At 40.6% G+C, this 18545-nt stretch overlaps 1 protein-coding gene across 1 annotated transcript in view; it reads left to right on the forward strand.

Annotated features, from left to right (window-relative positions):
* Nucleotides 1-7965, forward strand: part of CISD2 (CDGSH iron sulfur domain 2) — a 130449-nt gene extending 122484 nt beyond the window's left edge. Inside the window, exon 3 of the mRNA XM_053703503.1 lies at nucleotides 7777-7965. Coding sequence (XP_053559478.1) covers nucleotides 7777-7866 — 90 coding nt within the window. The 3' untranslated portion in view covers nucleotides 7867-7965. The remainder of the gene's footprint in view (nucleotides 1-7776) is intronic.
* Nucleotides 7966-18545: the final 10580 nt, after the last annotated feature.

The raw sequence follows: 18545 nt of genomic DNA on the forward strand, positions 1-18545 counted from the left end.
ACTGAAGACGTATCCTTTAATTTTGCTGAGTACTAATCTCAAATCTTCATATGCCAACTTTTTCTTTTTGATTTTGTCAACCTGATTTGAGCAGAGAATTAACTATTTGGAGAAGCATAAATGGATGACTGATAAATAAAATGTCAGCGACTACTAATGAATTGTATTGACTATATGCTTTTGTCTTGTAATACCCAAGTAAACCTTAAATTTAAAAAACTTACAAGAAAAAATAAAAATAAAAAATGAAAATACAAAACAAAAACACATTTAGATGAGATATAGCAGTTAACCACTGATTTATGAAGGAAGGTATATTTGAGAAACAGCTATATAATGTAAGGTCAAAGGAAGGTCCTTTAGTAAAAGCAGCAACATTATTCATTAGAGGACAAATACAATTGAGATAAAACAGATTATGAGAGCGATTTTACAAGCTCTGAGTGACTTTAGAAGTTGTAATAACCTGTGTTTCTATAGATGAAAGAAATACTGCAAATGTCACAAATCAGTTCACTTCTAATAATCCCCTAGACATAAGGGCGCTGTTAGAGGACCATAGTCGTAGAATCACTTGGGGTCAGACATCTTCCACTCAGTCTCTTCTTTCTATGCCACCCCCCGACTAAGAGCCAAAACTACTAAATGAGATCTGAATGGGAATAGTGATAACTCTGGTGTGATCAATCTCTCTAACCGTATATTCATTTTTTATTAGTAGTCTAAATATATCACCCAAGCAGTACTGTATGCTAGGTGCTACTGGGTAATGTATCAAATGATTTAGATCAAGTTTAATGTACATTGAATTTTTAAAGAAAAAACATATTCTTGTGTATTTATGATATTGCTGATACAGTTCAATATATAGATAATGTACATATATTTGGAAATACTTCCTAATTCGTAATAGATATTTAAAAGAAGTGCAGTATGAGCTGCTGTGATGTATAAGGGCATTTTATTCTTTCACTGTTGCTTGCGTATAACTGTGTGTTTAACCACTTTGCATGAGGTTAAAAAAATAGTTAATATTGGCGCTAGATCAGCAATGCACTACAGGGTGCTAGCTGAGCACATTTTATCAGCCAATGACAAGAGGACTTGTCACAAGCTAGCTCCCAGTAGTGAACTGCTCCTCCTAGATATGATTTTCAACAAAGGATACCAAAAGCAAATTTGATAATAGGGATACATTGAAATATTTCTTAAAATTGAATGTTCTATCTGAACCATAACAGTTTAAAGGGGCATGAAACCCAATTTCTCCTGTTAAGTGTAGTCAGTCCACGGGTCATCATTACTTATGGGATATTAACTCCTCCCCAACAGGAAGTGCAAGAGGATCACCCAAGCAGAGCTGCTATATAGCTCCTCCCTTCTACGTCACACCCAGTCATTCTCTTGCACCCAACTAATAGATAGGATGTGTGAGAGGACTGTGGTGATTAAACTTAGTTTTTTTTTATATCTTCAATCAAAAGTTTGTTATTTTAAACGACACCGGAGTGTGTTGTTTCTTTCTCAGGCAGAATTTGAAGAAGAATCTACCTGAGTTTTTTGTATATGATCTTAGCGGACGTAACTAAGATCCGTTTGCTGTTCTCGGCCATTCTGAGGAGTAAGGTAACTTCAGATCAGGGGACAGCGGGCAGGTTCACCTGCAAAGAGGTATGTTGCAGTATATTATTTTCTACGGAATGGAATTGACTTTGAAAATACTGCTAATACCGATATAATGTAAGTACAGCCTTAAATGCAGTAGTAGCAACTGGTATCAGGCTGACATGTATATATGTTAACACTTAAGTATTTCTGGGGAATGGCACTTCACTGGGAAAATACTGTATGCATATAACTTTAGCCTAACTTGCAGTGTGAGCGACTAGCAGCAGGCTTTTTAATGACATTTCATATATTAGATTTTAAACGTTTACTGGCATGTTAAATCGTTTAATTATCTGAGGTACTTGGTGAAAATTGTTTTGGGCTTTATTTTCCACATGGCTGTCGTTGTTTTAAATTAAAACAGTTTACTGAGCTTTCCTCACTGTTGTAGTGTGAGTGGGAGGGGCCTATTTTGGCGCTTTTACTACGCATCAGAAATTCAGTCACAGTCTGTCTTTTTCTCCCTGCATGATCCAGGACGTCTCCACAGAGCTCAGGGGTCTTCAAAACTAGTTTTGAGGGAGGTAATCACTCACAGCAGACCTGTGAGACTGTGCTTGACTGTGATAAAAACGCTTATATTGTCAATTGTTATACGTTTTTTTCTGATATTAAGGGTTAATCATCCATTGCTAATGTGTGCAATCCTTTGCTAAATTTGGTTTATATAACTAATCCGGTTCATTGTTATTCAACTGTGACAGTTTTTGTGTGCTTCTTAAAGGCACAGTAACGTTTTTACATATTGCTTGTAAATTTAGTTGAAAAGTATTTCCAAGCTTGCTAGTCTAATTGCTAGTTTGTTTAAACATGTCTGACACAGAGGAAACTCTTTGTGCAATATGTTCAAAAGCCGAGGTGGAGCCCAATAGAAATTTATGTACTAATTGCATTGATGCTACTTTAAATAAAAGTCAATCTGTACATGTTAAGCAACATTCACCAGACAACGAGAGGGAAGTTATGCTGACTAACTTGCCTCACGTGTCAGTACCTGCATCTCCTGCTCAGGAGGTGCGTGATATTGTAACGCCAAGTACATCAGGGCGGCCATTACAAATCACTTTACAAGACATGGCTAATGTTATGACTGAAGTTTTGTCTAAATTGCCAGAACTTAGAGGTAAACGAGATCACTCTGGGATGAGAACAGAGTATACTGATAATGCTAGGGCCATGTCTGATACTGCGTCACAATATGCAGAGCATGAGGACGGAGAGCTTCATTCTGCGGGTGACGGATCTGATCCAAATAAATTGGATTCAGACATTTCAAATTTTAAGTTTAAGCTGGAAAACCTCCGTGTATTGCTAGGGGAGGTGTTAGCGGCTCTGAATGATTGTAACACAGTTGCAATCCCAGAGAAAATGTGTAGGTTGGATAAATTATTTTGCGGTACCGACGAGTACTGACGTTTTTCCTATACCTAAGAGACTTACTGAAATTATTACTAAGGAGTGGGACAGACCCGGTGTGCCTTTCTCACCCCCTCCTATATTCAGAAAAATGTTTCCAATAGACGCCACCACACGGGACTTATGGCAAACGGTCCCTAAGGTGGAGGGAGCAGTTTCTACTTTAGCTAAGCGTACCACTATCCCGGGGAGGATAGCTGTGCTTTTTCAGATCCAATGGATAAAAAGTTAGAGGGTTACCTTAAGAAAATGTTTGTTCAACAAGGTTTTATATTACAACCCCTTGCATGCATTGCGCCTGTCACGGCTGCGGCAGCATTTTGGTTTGAGTCTCTGGAAGACACCCTTGACTCAGCGACATTAGATGAGATTTCACTTAAGCTTAAAACCCTTAAGCTAGCTAATTCATTTATTTCTGATGCCGTAGTACATTTAATTAAACTTACGGCTAAGAATTCCGGATTCGCCATTCAGGCACGCAGAGCGCTGTGGCTAAAATCCTGGTCAGCTGATGTAACTTCTAAATCGAAACTACTTAACATACCTTTCAAGGGGCAGACTTTATTCGGGCCCAGTTTGAAAGAAATTATCGCTGATATTACGGGAGGTAAAGGCCATGCCCTGCCTCAAGACAGAGCCAAACCCAGGGCTAGACAGTCTAATTTTCGTGCCTTTCGTAACTTCAAGGCAGGAGCAGCTTCAACTTCCTCTGCTCCAAAACAGGAAGGAGCTGTTGCTCGCTACAGACAAGGCTGGAAACCTAACCAGGCCTGGAACAAGGGCAAGCAGGCCAGAAAGCCTGCTGCTGCCCCTAAGACAGCATGAAGTGAGGGCCCCCGATCCGGTAACGGATCTAGTGGGGGGCAGACTCTCTCTCTTCGCCCAGGCTTGGGCAAGAGATGTCCAGGATCCCTGGGCGTTGGAGATCATATCTCAGGGATATCTTCTGGACTTCAAAGCTTCTCCTCCACAAGGGAGATTTCACCTTTCAAGGTTGTCAACAAACCAGATAAAGAAAGAGGCGTTTCTACGCTGTGTAAAAGACCTTTTACTAATGGGAGTGATCCATCCAGTTCCGCGGTCGGAACATGGACAAGGGTTTTACTCAAACCTGTTTGTGGTTCCCAAAAAAGAGGGAACCTTCAAACCAATATTGGATTTAAAGATCCTAAACAAATTCCTAAGAGTTCCATCATTCAAGATGGAAACTATTCGGACAATCTTACCCATGATCCAAAGAGGTCAGTACATGACCACAGTGGATTTAAAGGATGCTTACCTTCACATACCGATTCACAGAGAACATTACCGGTATCTAAGGTTTGCCTTCCTAGACAAACATTACCAGTTTGTAGCTCTTCCCTTCGGGTTGGCTACGGCTCCAAGAATCTTTACAAAGGTTCTGGGCTCTCTTCTGGCGGTACTAAGACCGCGAGGAATTTCGGTAGCTCCGTACCTAGACGACATTCTGATACAAGCGTCAAGCTTTCAAACTGCCAAGTCTCATACAGAGTTAGTACTGGCATTTCTGAGATCACATGGGTGGAAAGTAAACGAGGAGAAGAGTTCTCTCTTACCACTCACAAGAGTTCCCTTCTTGGGGACTCTTATAGATTCTGTAGAAATGAAAATTTACCTGACAGAGGACAGGTTAACAAAGCTTCTAAATGCTTGCCGTGCCCTTCATTCCATTCAACACCCGTCAGTGGCTCAATGCATGGAGGTAATCAGCTTAATGGTAGCGGCAATGGACATAGTTCCTTTTGCACGCCTGCACCTCAGACCGCTGCAATTGTGCATGCTAAGTCAGTGGAATGGGGATTATTCAGATTTGTCCCCTACGCTGAATCTGGATCAGGAGACCAGAGATTCTCTTCTATGGTGGCTTTCTCGGCCACATCTGTCCAGGGGGATGCCCTTCAGCAGGCCAGACTGGACAATTGTAACAACAGACGCCAGCCTACTAGGTTGGGGCGCTGTCTGGAATTCCCTGAAGGCTCAGGGATCATGGACTCAAGAGGAGAGTCTCCTTCCAATAAACATTCTGGAATTGAGAGCAGTTCTCAATGCCCTACTGGCTTGGCCTCAGTTAGCAACTCTGAGGTTTATCAGGTTTCAGTCGGACAACATCACGACTGTGGCTTACATCAACCATCAGGGAGGGACAAGAAGTTCCCTAGCGATGATGGAAGTATCAAAGATAATTCGCTGGGCAGAGTCTCACTCTTGCCACCTGTCAGCGATCCACATCCCAGGAGTGGACAACTGGGAGGCGGATTTCCTAAGTCGCCAGACTTTTCATCCGGGGGAGTGGGAACTTCATCCGGAGGTCTTTGCCCAAATACTTAGACGTTGGGGCAAACCAGATATGGATCTCATGGCGTCTCGCCGGAACGCCAAGCTTCCTCGTTACGGGTCCAGGTCCAGGGACCCGGGAGCGGTCCTGATAGATGCCTTGACAGCACCTTGGACCTTCAGGATGGCTTATGTGTTTCCACCCTTCCCGATGCTTCCTCGTTTGATTTCAAGGATCAAACAGGAGAAAGCATCAGTGATTCTAATAGCACCTGCGTGGCCACGCAGGACCTGGTATGCAGATCTAGTGGACATGTCATCCTGTCCACCTTGGTCTCTGCCTCTGAGACAGGACCTTCTAATTCAGGGTCCTTTCAAACATCAAAACCTAATTTCTCTGAAGCTGACTGCATGGAAATTGAACGCTTAATTTTATCAAAGCGTGGATTTTCAGAGCCAGTAATTGATACCTTAATACAGGCTAGGAAACCTGTTACCAGGAAAATTTACCATAAGATATGGCGTAAATACTTACACTGGTGCGAATCCAAGGGTTACTCATGGAGTAAGGTTAGGATTCCTAGGATATTGTCTTTTCTACAAGAAGGTTTAGAAAAGGGTTTATCTGCTAGTTCATTAAAGGGACAGATCTCAGCTCTGTCCATCCTTTTACACAAGCGTCTGTCAGAAGTTCCAGACGTTCAGGCTTTTTGTCAGGCTTTGGCCAGGATTAAGCCTGTGTTTAAATCTGTTGCTCCGCCGTGGAGCTTAAACTTAGTTCTTAACGTTTTACAGGGTGTTCCGTTTGAACCCCTTCACTCCATTGATATCAAGCTGTTATCTTGGAAAGTTCTGTTTTTAATGGCTATTTCCTCGGCTCGTAGAGTCTCTGAATTATCAGCTTTACATTGTGATTCTCCGTATCTGATTTTTCATTCAGATAAGGTAGTTCTGCGTACTAAACCTGGGTTCTTACCTAAGGTAGTCACTAACAAAAATATCAATCAAGAGATTGTTGTTCCATCATTGTGTCCTAACCCTTCTTCAAAGAAGAACGACTTCTGCACAATCTAGATGTAGTCCGTGCCCTGAAATTTTATTTACAGGCAACTAAACTTCTTCCCTGTTTGTCGTTTATTCTGGACAGAGGAGAGGTCAAAAAGCATCTGCTACCTCTCTATCCTTTTGGCTTCGTAGCATAATACGTTTAGCCTATGAGACTGCTGGACAGCAACCTCCTGAAAGGATTACAGCTCATTCTACTAGAGCTGTGGCTTCCACTTGGGCCTTTAAGAACGAGGCCTCTGTTGAACAGATTTGCAAGGCTGCAACTTGGTCTTCTCTTCATACTTTTTCCAAATTTTACAAATTTGACACTTTTGCTTCTTCGGAGGCTGTTTTTGGGAGAAAGGTTCTTCAGGCAGTGGTTCCTTCCATTTAGAGATCCTGCCTGTCCCTCCCGTCATCCGTGTACTTGGCTTTGGTATTGGTATCCCATAAGTAATGATGACCCGTGGACTGACTACACTTAACAAGAGAAAACATAATTTATGCTTACCTGATAAATTCCTTTCTCCTGTAGTGTAGTCAGTCCACGGCCCGTCCTGTTTTTTAAGGCAGGTCTAAATTTTTTAATTATACTCCAGTCACCACTGCACCCTATAGTTTCTCCTTTCTCGTTTGGTTCTTGGTCGAATGACTGGGTGTGACGTAGAGGGGAGGAGCTATATAGCAGCTCTGCTTGGGTGATCCTCTTGCACTTCCTGTTGGGGAGGAGTTAATATCCCATAAGTAATGATGACCCGTGGACTGACTACACTACAGGAGAAAGGAATTTATCAGGTAAGCATAAATTATGTTTTTTTTCTTTCATAATTTAGAAAGAGCTTGGGATTTTAAACACCTTTCTAATTTACTACTATTATCTAATTTGCTTCATTCTCTTGATATTCGTTGCTGAAAAGCATATCTAGATAGGCTCAGTTGCTGCTGATTGAATGCTGCACATAGCTGTGTCGTGTGATTGGCTCACCCATGTGCATTGCTATTTCTTCAACAACGGATATCTTAAGAATGAAGCAAATTAGATAATAGAAGTAAAGTGGAATGTTGTTTAAAATTCTATTTTCTACTTGAATTACAAAATAAATTTTTTGGGTTTAATGTCTTACCTTTTATGTCCCTTTAGTTTTTGGGGGTTTTTGTTCACCATTTTGACAGTAGAATTTCACAATTTGTTGATCATTATCATTGTAAGTTCTATTAAAAACAATCCTCTAAATTGAATATAACCGAATTCTTAAAAAAAAGAGGAAAACATGTCTTGTGCTTTTGCTTTTTGTCTCCACTGAAGAAACTAGATGATCTAAAATAACTATTCTCTGTTCTTCCCCTCAGTTTCCGGTATGTGATGGATCCCATAACAAGCACAATGAGCTTACAGGAGACAACATTGGTCCATTGATTCTAAAGAAGAAAGAAGTATAATGGATTTCCCCAATTACATTCTGTTTAATATTGAGTAACCAAGGTCTTTGCCCACAAATTTTGAACTAATAAAAGAAAAAAATCAATTTTCAAGGTTAATTTAAGGTATTTTAATGCACTCAGTTTTGATGTTAATGACAAACATCTCAAGGACCCTAAGAAATGAAGATAATTACTAAAGTGATGTATTAATTGTTCTGACACTCTTTAGGTACTTCTGCTAGAAGATGCACATAAGCTCTTTAAATATTCTATAACTGATTTTAAGGTTTGCGACACAGCTTTCTGCAGAATATAAGGCTACATACGATGATTCCCTTTAACGCACTGTCCTATAAAAGCCAGATCTGGGAATATAGTTGTGTTATTTAACAAAAACTCCATATTTTTTTTTCTTAACTAGCAGCAAGGTTATTGAATTAAGCAATATATATCTGTGTTCTTCAGGTATGCAAGTTGCACATTAGTCTAACTTTGGCATTCACTGTTGCAGGAACCTACAGTGTAGTTAAATCTATACGCTGTGTACTGAAATGTACTTTAATTTTTTTTGTTTTATTTTTCAAGGGTTTTCTGTAATTAACTCTAAACATTGTGGGGGGGTTTCCATTACCTCCAGATACAGCTGAAAAGCAAATTCCAGAATTATGAAAACTGACCCTATAACATTCTACACAGTGATTGCATGATCAGGGCAGGAGCTCACTTCTATCCACGCCTAATAGGCTGCAGCTGAGGCAATAATATAACGTTACCTAAGAGGCTTTTCGATGGAATGTTTCCCTGGACTTTTAAATAATGCAAATTTTAATAGAATAATGTAATGCTGCAAAATATCTACATAGAAAATATTTTAAAATGTTGCTAAATTACTCTGTCCCTTTAAACAGTGACAAAAACATATCAGTGGACCATTTGCTTTAACTGTGCTTTTGTGTCGAGCAATGTGTAAAGGGACAGTAAAGTCATAGCAAATTCATGATTTAGACAGAGCATACAATTTTAAACAACTTTCCAATTTTCTCTAAACCTGGCCTTGGTTTGTTATATTTAAAGTGTGCTATAATCCCTGTCTCTTTTGAAATCATATCAGTATCAGTTTTTGATTTCTTTCTTCTCTTAATTTATATGCAACTTTCCAATTTACTTCTAGTATTTTATTTGCTTCCTTCTCTTCTTATCCTTTGCTGAAAGGTTTATTTAGGTAAGCTCAGGAGCAGCAAAGAACCTAGGTTCTAGCTGCTGATTGGTGGCTGCATATGTATACCGATTTTCATTGGCTCACCCATGTGTTCAGTTAGACACCAGTAGTGCATTGCTGCTCCTTCAACAAATGATACCAAAAGAATAAAGCTAACTTGATAATAGAAGTAAACTGGAAAGTTGCTTAAAATTGTATGTTCTACCTAAATCATAAAAGAAACATTTTGTATTTCATGTCCCTTTAAATACCTGTACAGCTGGAGTAGCCATAAAGAACTCAAAGAAGTAGCTTTTATGCTTGGATTTGAGGATGTTCCAACTTTAGTTATAAGGAGCTCAATTTAATTGTACTTATATAGAGCTACTGTAAACTGCTACTTGTTGTGTGAACATTAGGAACTGGAGAAACAGCTGTTATTACACTATTTATATAATAGGGCTTTGTGTGATGTAATACAGTTTGTCTCAGTCCAGTATATATTTTTCTAAACCAGCATATGTAGAATTATTTCTAACTACATAACTAGGGTGACCATATTGCCGCTTTTATAAAGGGACACGCATGAAAAATACATATGTCAGGGTTCTTATGCAAAACATTTCTTTAAACAGCCCTGACATATGTATGTTTCATATGTGTCCCTTTTCTCCAACATAGGTGTGTCCGGTCCACGGCGTCATCCTTACTTGTGGGATATTCTCTTCCCCAACAGGAAATGGCAAAGAGCCCAGCAAAGCTGGTCACATGATCCCTCCTAGGCTCCGCCTACCCCAGTCATTCTCTTTGCCGTTGTACAGGCAACATCTCCACGGAGATGGCTTAGAGTTTTTTAGTGTTTAACTGTAGTTTTTCATTATTCAATCAAGAGTTTGTTATTTTCAAATAGTGCTGGTACGTACTATTTACTCAGAAACAGAAAAGAGATGAAGAATTCTGTTTGTATGAGGAAAATGATTTTAGCAACCGTAACTAAAATCCATGGCTGTTCCACACAGGACTGTTGAGAGCAATTAACTTCAGTTGGGGGAACAGTTTGCAGTCTCTTGCTGCTTGAGGTATGACACATTCTAACAAGACGATGTAATGCTGGAAGCTGTCATTTTCCCTATGGGATCCGGTAAGCCATGTTTATTACGATTGTAAATAAGGGCTTCACAAGGGCTTATTTAAACTGTAGACTTTTTTTGGGCTAAATCGATTGATATTAACACTTATTTAGCCTTGAGGAATCATTTATTCTGGGTATTTTGATTTAATAATATCGGCAGGCACTGTTTTAGACACCTTATTCTTTAGGGGCTTTCCCAAAGCATAGGCAGAGTCTCATTTTCGCGCCGGTGTTGCGCACTTGTTTTTGAGAGGCATGGCATGCAGTCGCATGTGAGAGGAGCTCTGATACTTATAAAAGACTTCTGAAGGCGTCATTTGGTATCGTATTCCCCTTTGGGTTTGGTTGGGTCTCAGCAAAGCAGATACCAGGGACTGTAAAGGGGTTTAAAGCTTAAAACGGCTCCGGTTCCGTTATTTTAAGGGTTAAAGCTTCCAAAATTGGTGTGCAATATTTTCAAGGCTTTAAGACGCTGTGGTGAAAATTTGGTGAATTTTGAACAATTCCTTCATGTTTTTTCGCAATTGCAGTAATAAAGTGTGTTCAGTTTAAAATTTAAAGTGACAGTAACGGTTTTATTTTAAAACGTTTTTTGTACTTTCTGATCAAGTTTATGCCTGTTTAACATGTCTGAACTACCAGATAGACTGTGTTCTGAATGTGGGGAAGCCAGAATTCCTATTCATTTAAATAAATGTGATTTATGTGATAATGACAATGATGCCCAAGATGATTCCTCAAGTGAGGGGAGTAAGCATGGTACTGCATCATTCCCTCCTTCGTCTACACGAGTCTTGCCCACTCAGGAGGCCCCTAGTACATCTAGCGCGCCAATTCTCCTTACTATGCAACAATTAACGGCTGTAATGGATAATTCTGTCAAAAACATTTTAGCCAAAATGAACCCTTGTCAGCGTAAGCGTGGCTGCTCTGTTTTAGTTACTGAAGAGCATGACGACGCTGATATTAATATCTCTGAAGGGCCCCTAACCCAATCTGAGGGGGCCAGGGAGGTTTTGTCTGAGGGAGAAATTACTGATTTAGGGAACATTTCTCAGCAGGCTGAATCTGATGTGATTACATTTAAATTTAAATTGGAACATCTCCGCATTTTGCTTAAGGAGGTATTATCCACTCTGGATGATTGTGAAAATTTAGTCATCCCAGAGAAACTATGTAAAATGGACAAGTTCCTAGAGGTGCCGGGGCTCCCAGAAGCTTTTCCTATACCCAAGCGGGTGGCGGACATTGTTAATAAAGAATGGGAAAGGCCCGGTATTCCTTTCGTCCCTCCCCCCATATTTAAAAAATTGTTTCCTATGGTCGACCCCAGAAAGGACTTATGGCAGTCAGTCCCCAAGGTCGAGGGAGCGGTTTCTACTTTAAACAAACGCACCACTATTCCCATAGAGGATAGTTGTGCTTTCAAAGATCCTATGGATAAAAAATTAGAAGGTTTGCTTAAAAAGATGTTTGTTCAGCAGGGTTACCTTCTACAACCCATTTCATGCATTGTCCCTGTCACTACAGCCGCATATTTCTGGTTTGATGAACTGCTTAAGGTGCTCGATAGTGACTCTCCTCCTTATGAGGAGATTATGGACAGAATCAATGCTCTCAAATTGGCTAATTCTTTCACTCTAGACGCCTCTTTGCAATTGGCTAAGTTAGCGGCTAAGAACTCTGGGTTTGCTATTGTGGCGCGCAGAGCGCTTTGGTTGAAATCTTGGTCGGCTGATGCGTCTTCCAAGAACAAGCTACTAAACATTCCTTTCAAGGGGAAAACGCTGTTTGGTCCTGACTTGAAAGAGATTATCTCTGATATCACTGGGGGTAAGGGCCACGCCCTTCCTCAGGATCGGCCCTTCAAGGCAAAAAATAGACCTAATTTTCGTCCCTTTCGTAAAAACGGACCAGCCCAAGGTGTTACGTCCTCTAAGCAAGAGGGTAATACTTCTCAGGCCAAGCCAGCTTGGAGACCAATGCAAGGCTGGAACAAGGGAAAGCAGGCCAAGAAACCTGCCACTGTTACCAAGACAGCATGAAATATTGGCCCCCGATCCGGGACCGGATCTGGTGGGGGGCAGACTCTCTCTCTTCGCTCAGGCTTGGGCAAGAGATGTTCTGGATCCCTGGGCGCTAGAAATAGTCTCCCAGGGTTATCTTCTGGAATTCAAGGGACTTCCCCCAAGGGGGAGGTTCCACAAGTCGCAGTTGTCTTCAGACCACATAAAAAGACAGGCGTTCTTACATTGTGTAGAAGACCTGTTAAAAATGGGAGTGATTCATCCTGTTCCATTAAGAGAACAAGGGATGGGGTTCTACTCCAATCTGTTTATAGTTCCCAAAAAAGAGGGAACGTTCAGACCAATCCTAGATCTCAAGATCTTAAACAAATTTCTCAAGGTCCCATCGTTCAAGATGGAAACCATTCGAACTATCCTTCCTTCCATCCAGGAAGGTCAATTTATGACCACGGTGGATTTAAAGGATGCGTATCTACATATTCCTATCCACAAGGAACATCATCGGTTCCTAAGGTTTGCATTCCTGGACAAACATTACCAGTTCGTGGCGCTTCCTTTCGGATTAGCCACTGCTCCAAGGATTTTCACAAAGGTACTAGGGTCCCTTCTAGCGGTGCTAAGACCAAGGGGCATTGCAGTAGTACCTTACCTGGACGACATTCTGATTCAAGCGTCGTCCCTTCCTCAAGCAAAGGCTCACACGGACATTGTCCTGGCCTTTCTCAGATCTCACGGCTGGAAAGTGAACGTGGAAAAGAGTTCTCTATCCCCGTCAACAAGGGTTCCCTTCTTGGGAACAATTATAGACTCCTTAGAAATGAGGATCTTTCTAACAGAGGCCAGAAAAACAAAGCTTCTGGACTCTTGTCGGATACTTCATTCCGTTCCTCTTCCTTCCATAGCTCAGTGCATGGAAGTGATCGGGTTGATGGTGGCGGCGATGGACATAGTTCCTTTTGCGCGCATTCATCTAAGACCATTACAACTGTGCATGCTCAGTCAGTGGAATGGGGACTATACAGACTTGTCTCCGAAGATACAAGTAAATCAGAGGACCAGAGACTCACTCCGTTGGTGGCTGTCCCTGGACAATCTGTCTCAAGGGATGATGTTCCACAGACCAGAGTGGGTCATTGTCACGACCGACGCCAGTCTGATAGGCTGGGGCGCGGTCTGGGGATCCCTGAAAGCTCAGGGTCTTTGGTCTCGGGAAGAATCTCTTCTACCGATAAATATTCTGGAACTGAGAGCGATATTCAATGCGCTCCAGGCCTGGCCCCAGCTTGCGAGGACCAGGTTCATACGGTTTCAATCAGACAACATGACGACTGTTGCGTACATCAACCATCAGGGGGGAACAAGGAGTTCCCTAGCGATGGAAGAAGTAACCAAAATTATTCTTTGGGCGGAGTCTCACTCCTGCCACCTGTCTGCTATCCACATCCCAGGAGTGGAAAATTGGGAAGCGGATTTTCTGAGTCGTCAGACATTACATCCGGGGGAGTGGGAACTCCATCCGGAAATCTTTGCCCAAGTCACTCACCTGTGGGGCATTCCAGACATGGATCTGATGGCCTCTCGTCAGAACTTCAAAGTTCCTTGCTACGGGGCCAGATCCAGGGATCCCAAGGCGACTCTAGTGGATGCACTAGTAGCACCTTGGACCTTCAAACTAGCTTATGTGTTCCCGCCATTTCCTCTCATCCCCAGGCTGATAGCCAGGATCAAGCAGGAGAGGGCGTCGGTGATCTTGATAGCTCCTGCGTGGCCACGCAGGACTTGGTATGCAGATCTGGTGAATATGTCATCGGCTCCACCTTGGAAGCTACCTTTGAGACGAGACCTTCTTGTTCAGGGTCCGTTCGAACATCCGAATCTGGTTTCACTCCAGCTGACTGCTTGGAGATTGAACGCTTGATTTTATCGAAGCGAGGATTCTCAGATTCTGTGATCGATACTCTTGTTCAGGCCAGAAAGCCTGTGACTAGAAAGATTTACCACAAAATTTGGAAAAAATATATCTGTTGGTGTGAATCTAAAGGATTCCCTTGGGACAAGGTTAAGATTCCTAGGATTCTATCCTTCCTTCAAGAAGGATTGGAAAAAGGATTATCTGCAAGTTCCCTGAAGGGACAGATTTCTGCCTTGTCGGTATTACTTCACAAAAAGCTGGCAGCTGTGCCAGATGTTCAAGCCTTTGTTCAGGCTCTGGTTAGAATCAAGCCTGTTTACAAACCTTTGACTCCTCCTTGGAGTCTCAATTTAGTTCTTTCAGTTCTTCAGGGGGTTCCGTTTGAACCCTTACATTCCGTTGATATTAAGTTATTATCTTGGAAAGTTTTGTTTTTAGTTGCGATTTCTTCTGCTAGAAGAGTCTCAGAATTATCTGCTCTGCAGTGTTCTCCTCCTTATCTGGTGTTCCATGCAGATAAGGTGGTTTTACGTACTAAACCTGGTTTTCTTCCAAAAGTTGTTTCTAACAAAAACATTAACCAGGAGATTATCGTACCTTCTCTGTGTCCAAAACCAGTTTCAAAGAAGGAACGTTTGTTGCACAATTTGGATGTTGTTCGCGCTCTAAAATTCTATTTAGATGCTACAAAGGATTTTAGACAAACATCTTCCTTGTTTGTTGTTTATTCAGGTAAAAGGAGAGGTCAAAAAGCAACTTCTACCTCTCTCTCTCACAGCTCATTCCACTAGGGCTGTGGCTTCCACATGGGCCTTCAAGAACGAGGCTTCTGTTGATCAGATATGTAGGGCAGCGACTTGGTCTTCACTGCACACTTTTACCAAATTTTACAAGTTTGATACTTTTGCTTCTTCTGAGGCTATTTTTGGGAGAAAGGTTTTGCAAGCCGTGGTGCCTTCCATTTAGGTGACCTGATTTGCTCCCTCCCTTCATCCGTGTCCTAAAGCTTTGGTATTGGTTCCCACAAGTAAGGATGACGCCGTGGACCGGACACACCTATGTTGGAGAAAACAGAATTTATGTTTACCTGATAAATTTCTTTCTCCAACGGTGTGTCCGGTCCACGGCCCGCCCTGGTTTTTTTAATCAGGTCTGATATTTTATTTTCTTTAACTACAGTCACCACGGTACCATATGGTTTCTCCTATGCAAATATTCCTCCTTAACGTCGGTCGAATGACTGGGGTAGGCGGAGCCTAGGAGGGATCATGTGACCAGCTTTGCTGGGCTCTTTGCCATTTCCTGTTGGGGAAGAGAATATCCCACAAGTAAGGATGACGCCGTGGACCGGACACACCGTTGGAGAAAGAAATTTATCAGGTAAACATAAATTCTGTTTTTAAAGCGTCAGTATGGTCACCCTATACATAACAGACGGCTGAGGATAAAGATTATACAGTCAGTCTCTTCTTATTTCTGATGATGGTGCAGTACAAGAGTTTGTGATTCAGAAACCGCTTGTTTTTATGTAAAAGCTAGGAATTTGAACTATAAATTTTCTGGTGAATTGGGGGCTTTATAATTCCTCTGGAAAAACCTTAGTTACAGATGTTTTGTAAAGTGTTCACTATCAGTTTTAATTTTTTTAACACTTACTTCTTTCTTATTTAGAGACATTTAAACACCACTTACTTTTGTGTAAAATTGTGCTTGTTGCACAGAGCTTTCCAAACTTTTCATGTTGGTGACACTTTTTAGACTGACATTTAGCGACATAGTAATTCAGTTCTACCAGCAAACAGGAGGTTAAACTAACTTGTTTTAAGAGATACAGACACATACATAAATTATATAATAATAACGAAATGTATTTACAAGTAACATTATGTAAGTATGTGCAAGAATTAAAAAAAAAGTTTACCACCACCAATAGCTACTTACTATTTTAATGGGATGTATAAGGTTGATGGGATTAAAAAAGTTTGAATATTTAGTGGAATATTAGATAGACACTCGCGTTTCATCATCAAGCATTTTTAAGCTTCCACTTCCTATCCATATATCAAGAGCAGGAGCAGCAATGCACTACTGGGAGCTAGCTGCAAATAAAACCCAAAACACTTTGACTTCTGACTTCAGCTCAGTGTTTAAGCTGCTGCCCTCAGAGCTCTGCGAGACCGACTGACTACTGCCCGTGCTGCAAACACACTGCTGTCCCACTCCCTGACTACACGTGCAGTCACGAGCTGATTGAGGAGACTACACATGCAGTCACAAGCTGATTGAGAAGACTACACATGCAGTCAGGAGCCAATGTACCACCAATGGGAATAGTTTCAGTTCCCGCTTAGCTGTGCCAATAGGTTAAGCTGATCTGTGACCCACTAGGTATCAATCACGTGTCAACTACGTGATATGCATAGCAGGCAGACTGAAAGTCGGAAACCAAAAAAATTTTTTTTTTTAAATAAAATAAAAAAATTGTGCTGAAGCAGAGACACACCTACACACTGCCGCCGACACACTGTGTCACGACACACAGTTTGGAAAGTACTGGCTTAGAGAAATCAAAAAGCACATTTTGTAACCTGCAAATAAAATAACTGGGTACTGTATATTTTTATTTGCAGCATTTTGAAAACCTAGGGAGCATGGGACAAAGCACAATTTTTACACATGAGATGTTTACTTTACTTTCCTTTTTTTTTTTTTTTTTTTTCTCCCTAAGCCACCTATTTTATTTTACACACTTAAAGTGAATGTAAAGTTTCATCAAGTAGTGCCCGGTTTTTAAAAATACTACTTTTCATTGATGAAACTTTACATTGCACCATATTAGTAGAAATACTTACCTCTTCGTCTTGAAAGCCGCTCCAGCACTTCGCCAGCCTGTCGCAAGCCTCTTCCTACGTCAGCAATGACTATTCCGTCATCCTCTAATCACAGCTTCCCCCCGGGGGAAGCATTGCCTAAAGAAACGCTGTGATTGGAGGAAGGCCGGAATCGTCATTTCTGACGTAGGAATGGCTTGCGACGGGCGGGGGAAGCGACATCATCAGCGATCCAAATATGGTGCAATGTAACGTTTCATCAATGAAAGTGCCCCTGTTTTTAATAGTATTTTTAAAAACCGGGCACTACTTGATGAAACTTTACATTCACTTTAATAAGAGAAACTACATAATTTGTTATTTTTGAAAGAGAGTAGATACAAATTATAAAAATAAAACACACCTGTGTAGACTGCTAATAGAAGAACAAACATATCTTCAAAACTAAACGTATAAAAGGTTTTTTTTTTATTAGAAAAAAAAAGGGAAAAAAACTTAAAAAAAAAAAAAATGCAATACCTTTTTAAAAAATCTGTTATGAAGTCTCTACTGCCATCTAAAGTCCTGTACTGAGCCTGGATTAATTGGCCTTTGGCACTTTATGAAGGACAAACAGAGGGTTTCTAAGTATTGCCTAACATTTTTTTTTTTTTTTTAATCAGCACACAGTCTGCCGGTTTCTCACTTTGAACTCTAGAATTCTATCATTGCTACTTAAAGGGACATGATACCCAAATGATGAAGTACTTGAAAGTAATACAGCATAGATAATATCACCTGAAGATATAAAAAAATATATTTAACCTCAAAATGTCCTTTGTAGCCACATCCCATTGTAAAGGGACTTTAAGCAGCCAATCAAGATGCTAGCCCTAGGACGTGCAAGGGAGTGTGCATCTAGCATGTGCAGGCACAGTCATAGTATTTCCCTTTTCAGTTTAAGGGAATTTAATAGGAAATCTTTTGAGTAAAGCAAAGTGTGATATCAGCAGAAATTAAGCCGATTGGCTGTTTGTTTCCAACATGCTGCCACAGTAGCTGAAGGATAACTGTTCACAGAGCACTTACTAGTGTAAGCTGAAGACATTTTGAGGTAAAGTATCTCATTTTTTTACATAGAGATGTTCATGTAATATTTTCTGGCCAGATTTTTAGTTATTCTGCATCACTTTCAAGTGATTTAGCATATGGGTAATATGTCCCTTTAAATTAAATTTTAATTTTTATAAGTGAAGTATAGGGCATTGGTCTTTTGTACATAGATCTAATTGGTTATTTTTTTAATGTCATCTCTAAAGTAATAAAATAATACCATACTAAAATAAAATGTGGTGTTATTAGTATTTGCTCACATTGTGTGTCTTTTTATTGCGAGTAATGTATATAATACATATAAATGTGTTTTATAGTGCAATGTTTTAAAATGTATTTAAAGAAAGAGGTTATTTTAGAGAACGCACTTGTTTTAACAGTCTGAAATTGCTCATCTTGAAAACAAATGGTTACAATAACTTTGTGACAAGTGTTTTATTTTGACCATAAAATACCCTTTTGTACTTTACGTAGTTACTTTTACTGTATGGGTTAATCTAATGTA

Source organism: Bombina bombina, chromosome 2, assembly GCF_027579735.1.
Source record: "Bombina bombina isolate aBomBom1 chromosome 2, aBomBom1.pri, whole genome shotgun sequence".
In the NCBI taxonomy this organism is placed as follows: Eukaryota; Metazoa; Chordata; class Amphibia; order Anura; family Bombinatoridae; genus Bombina; species Bombina bombina.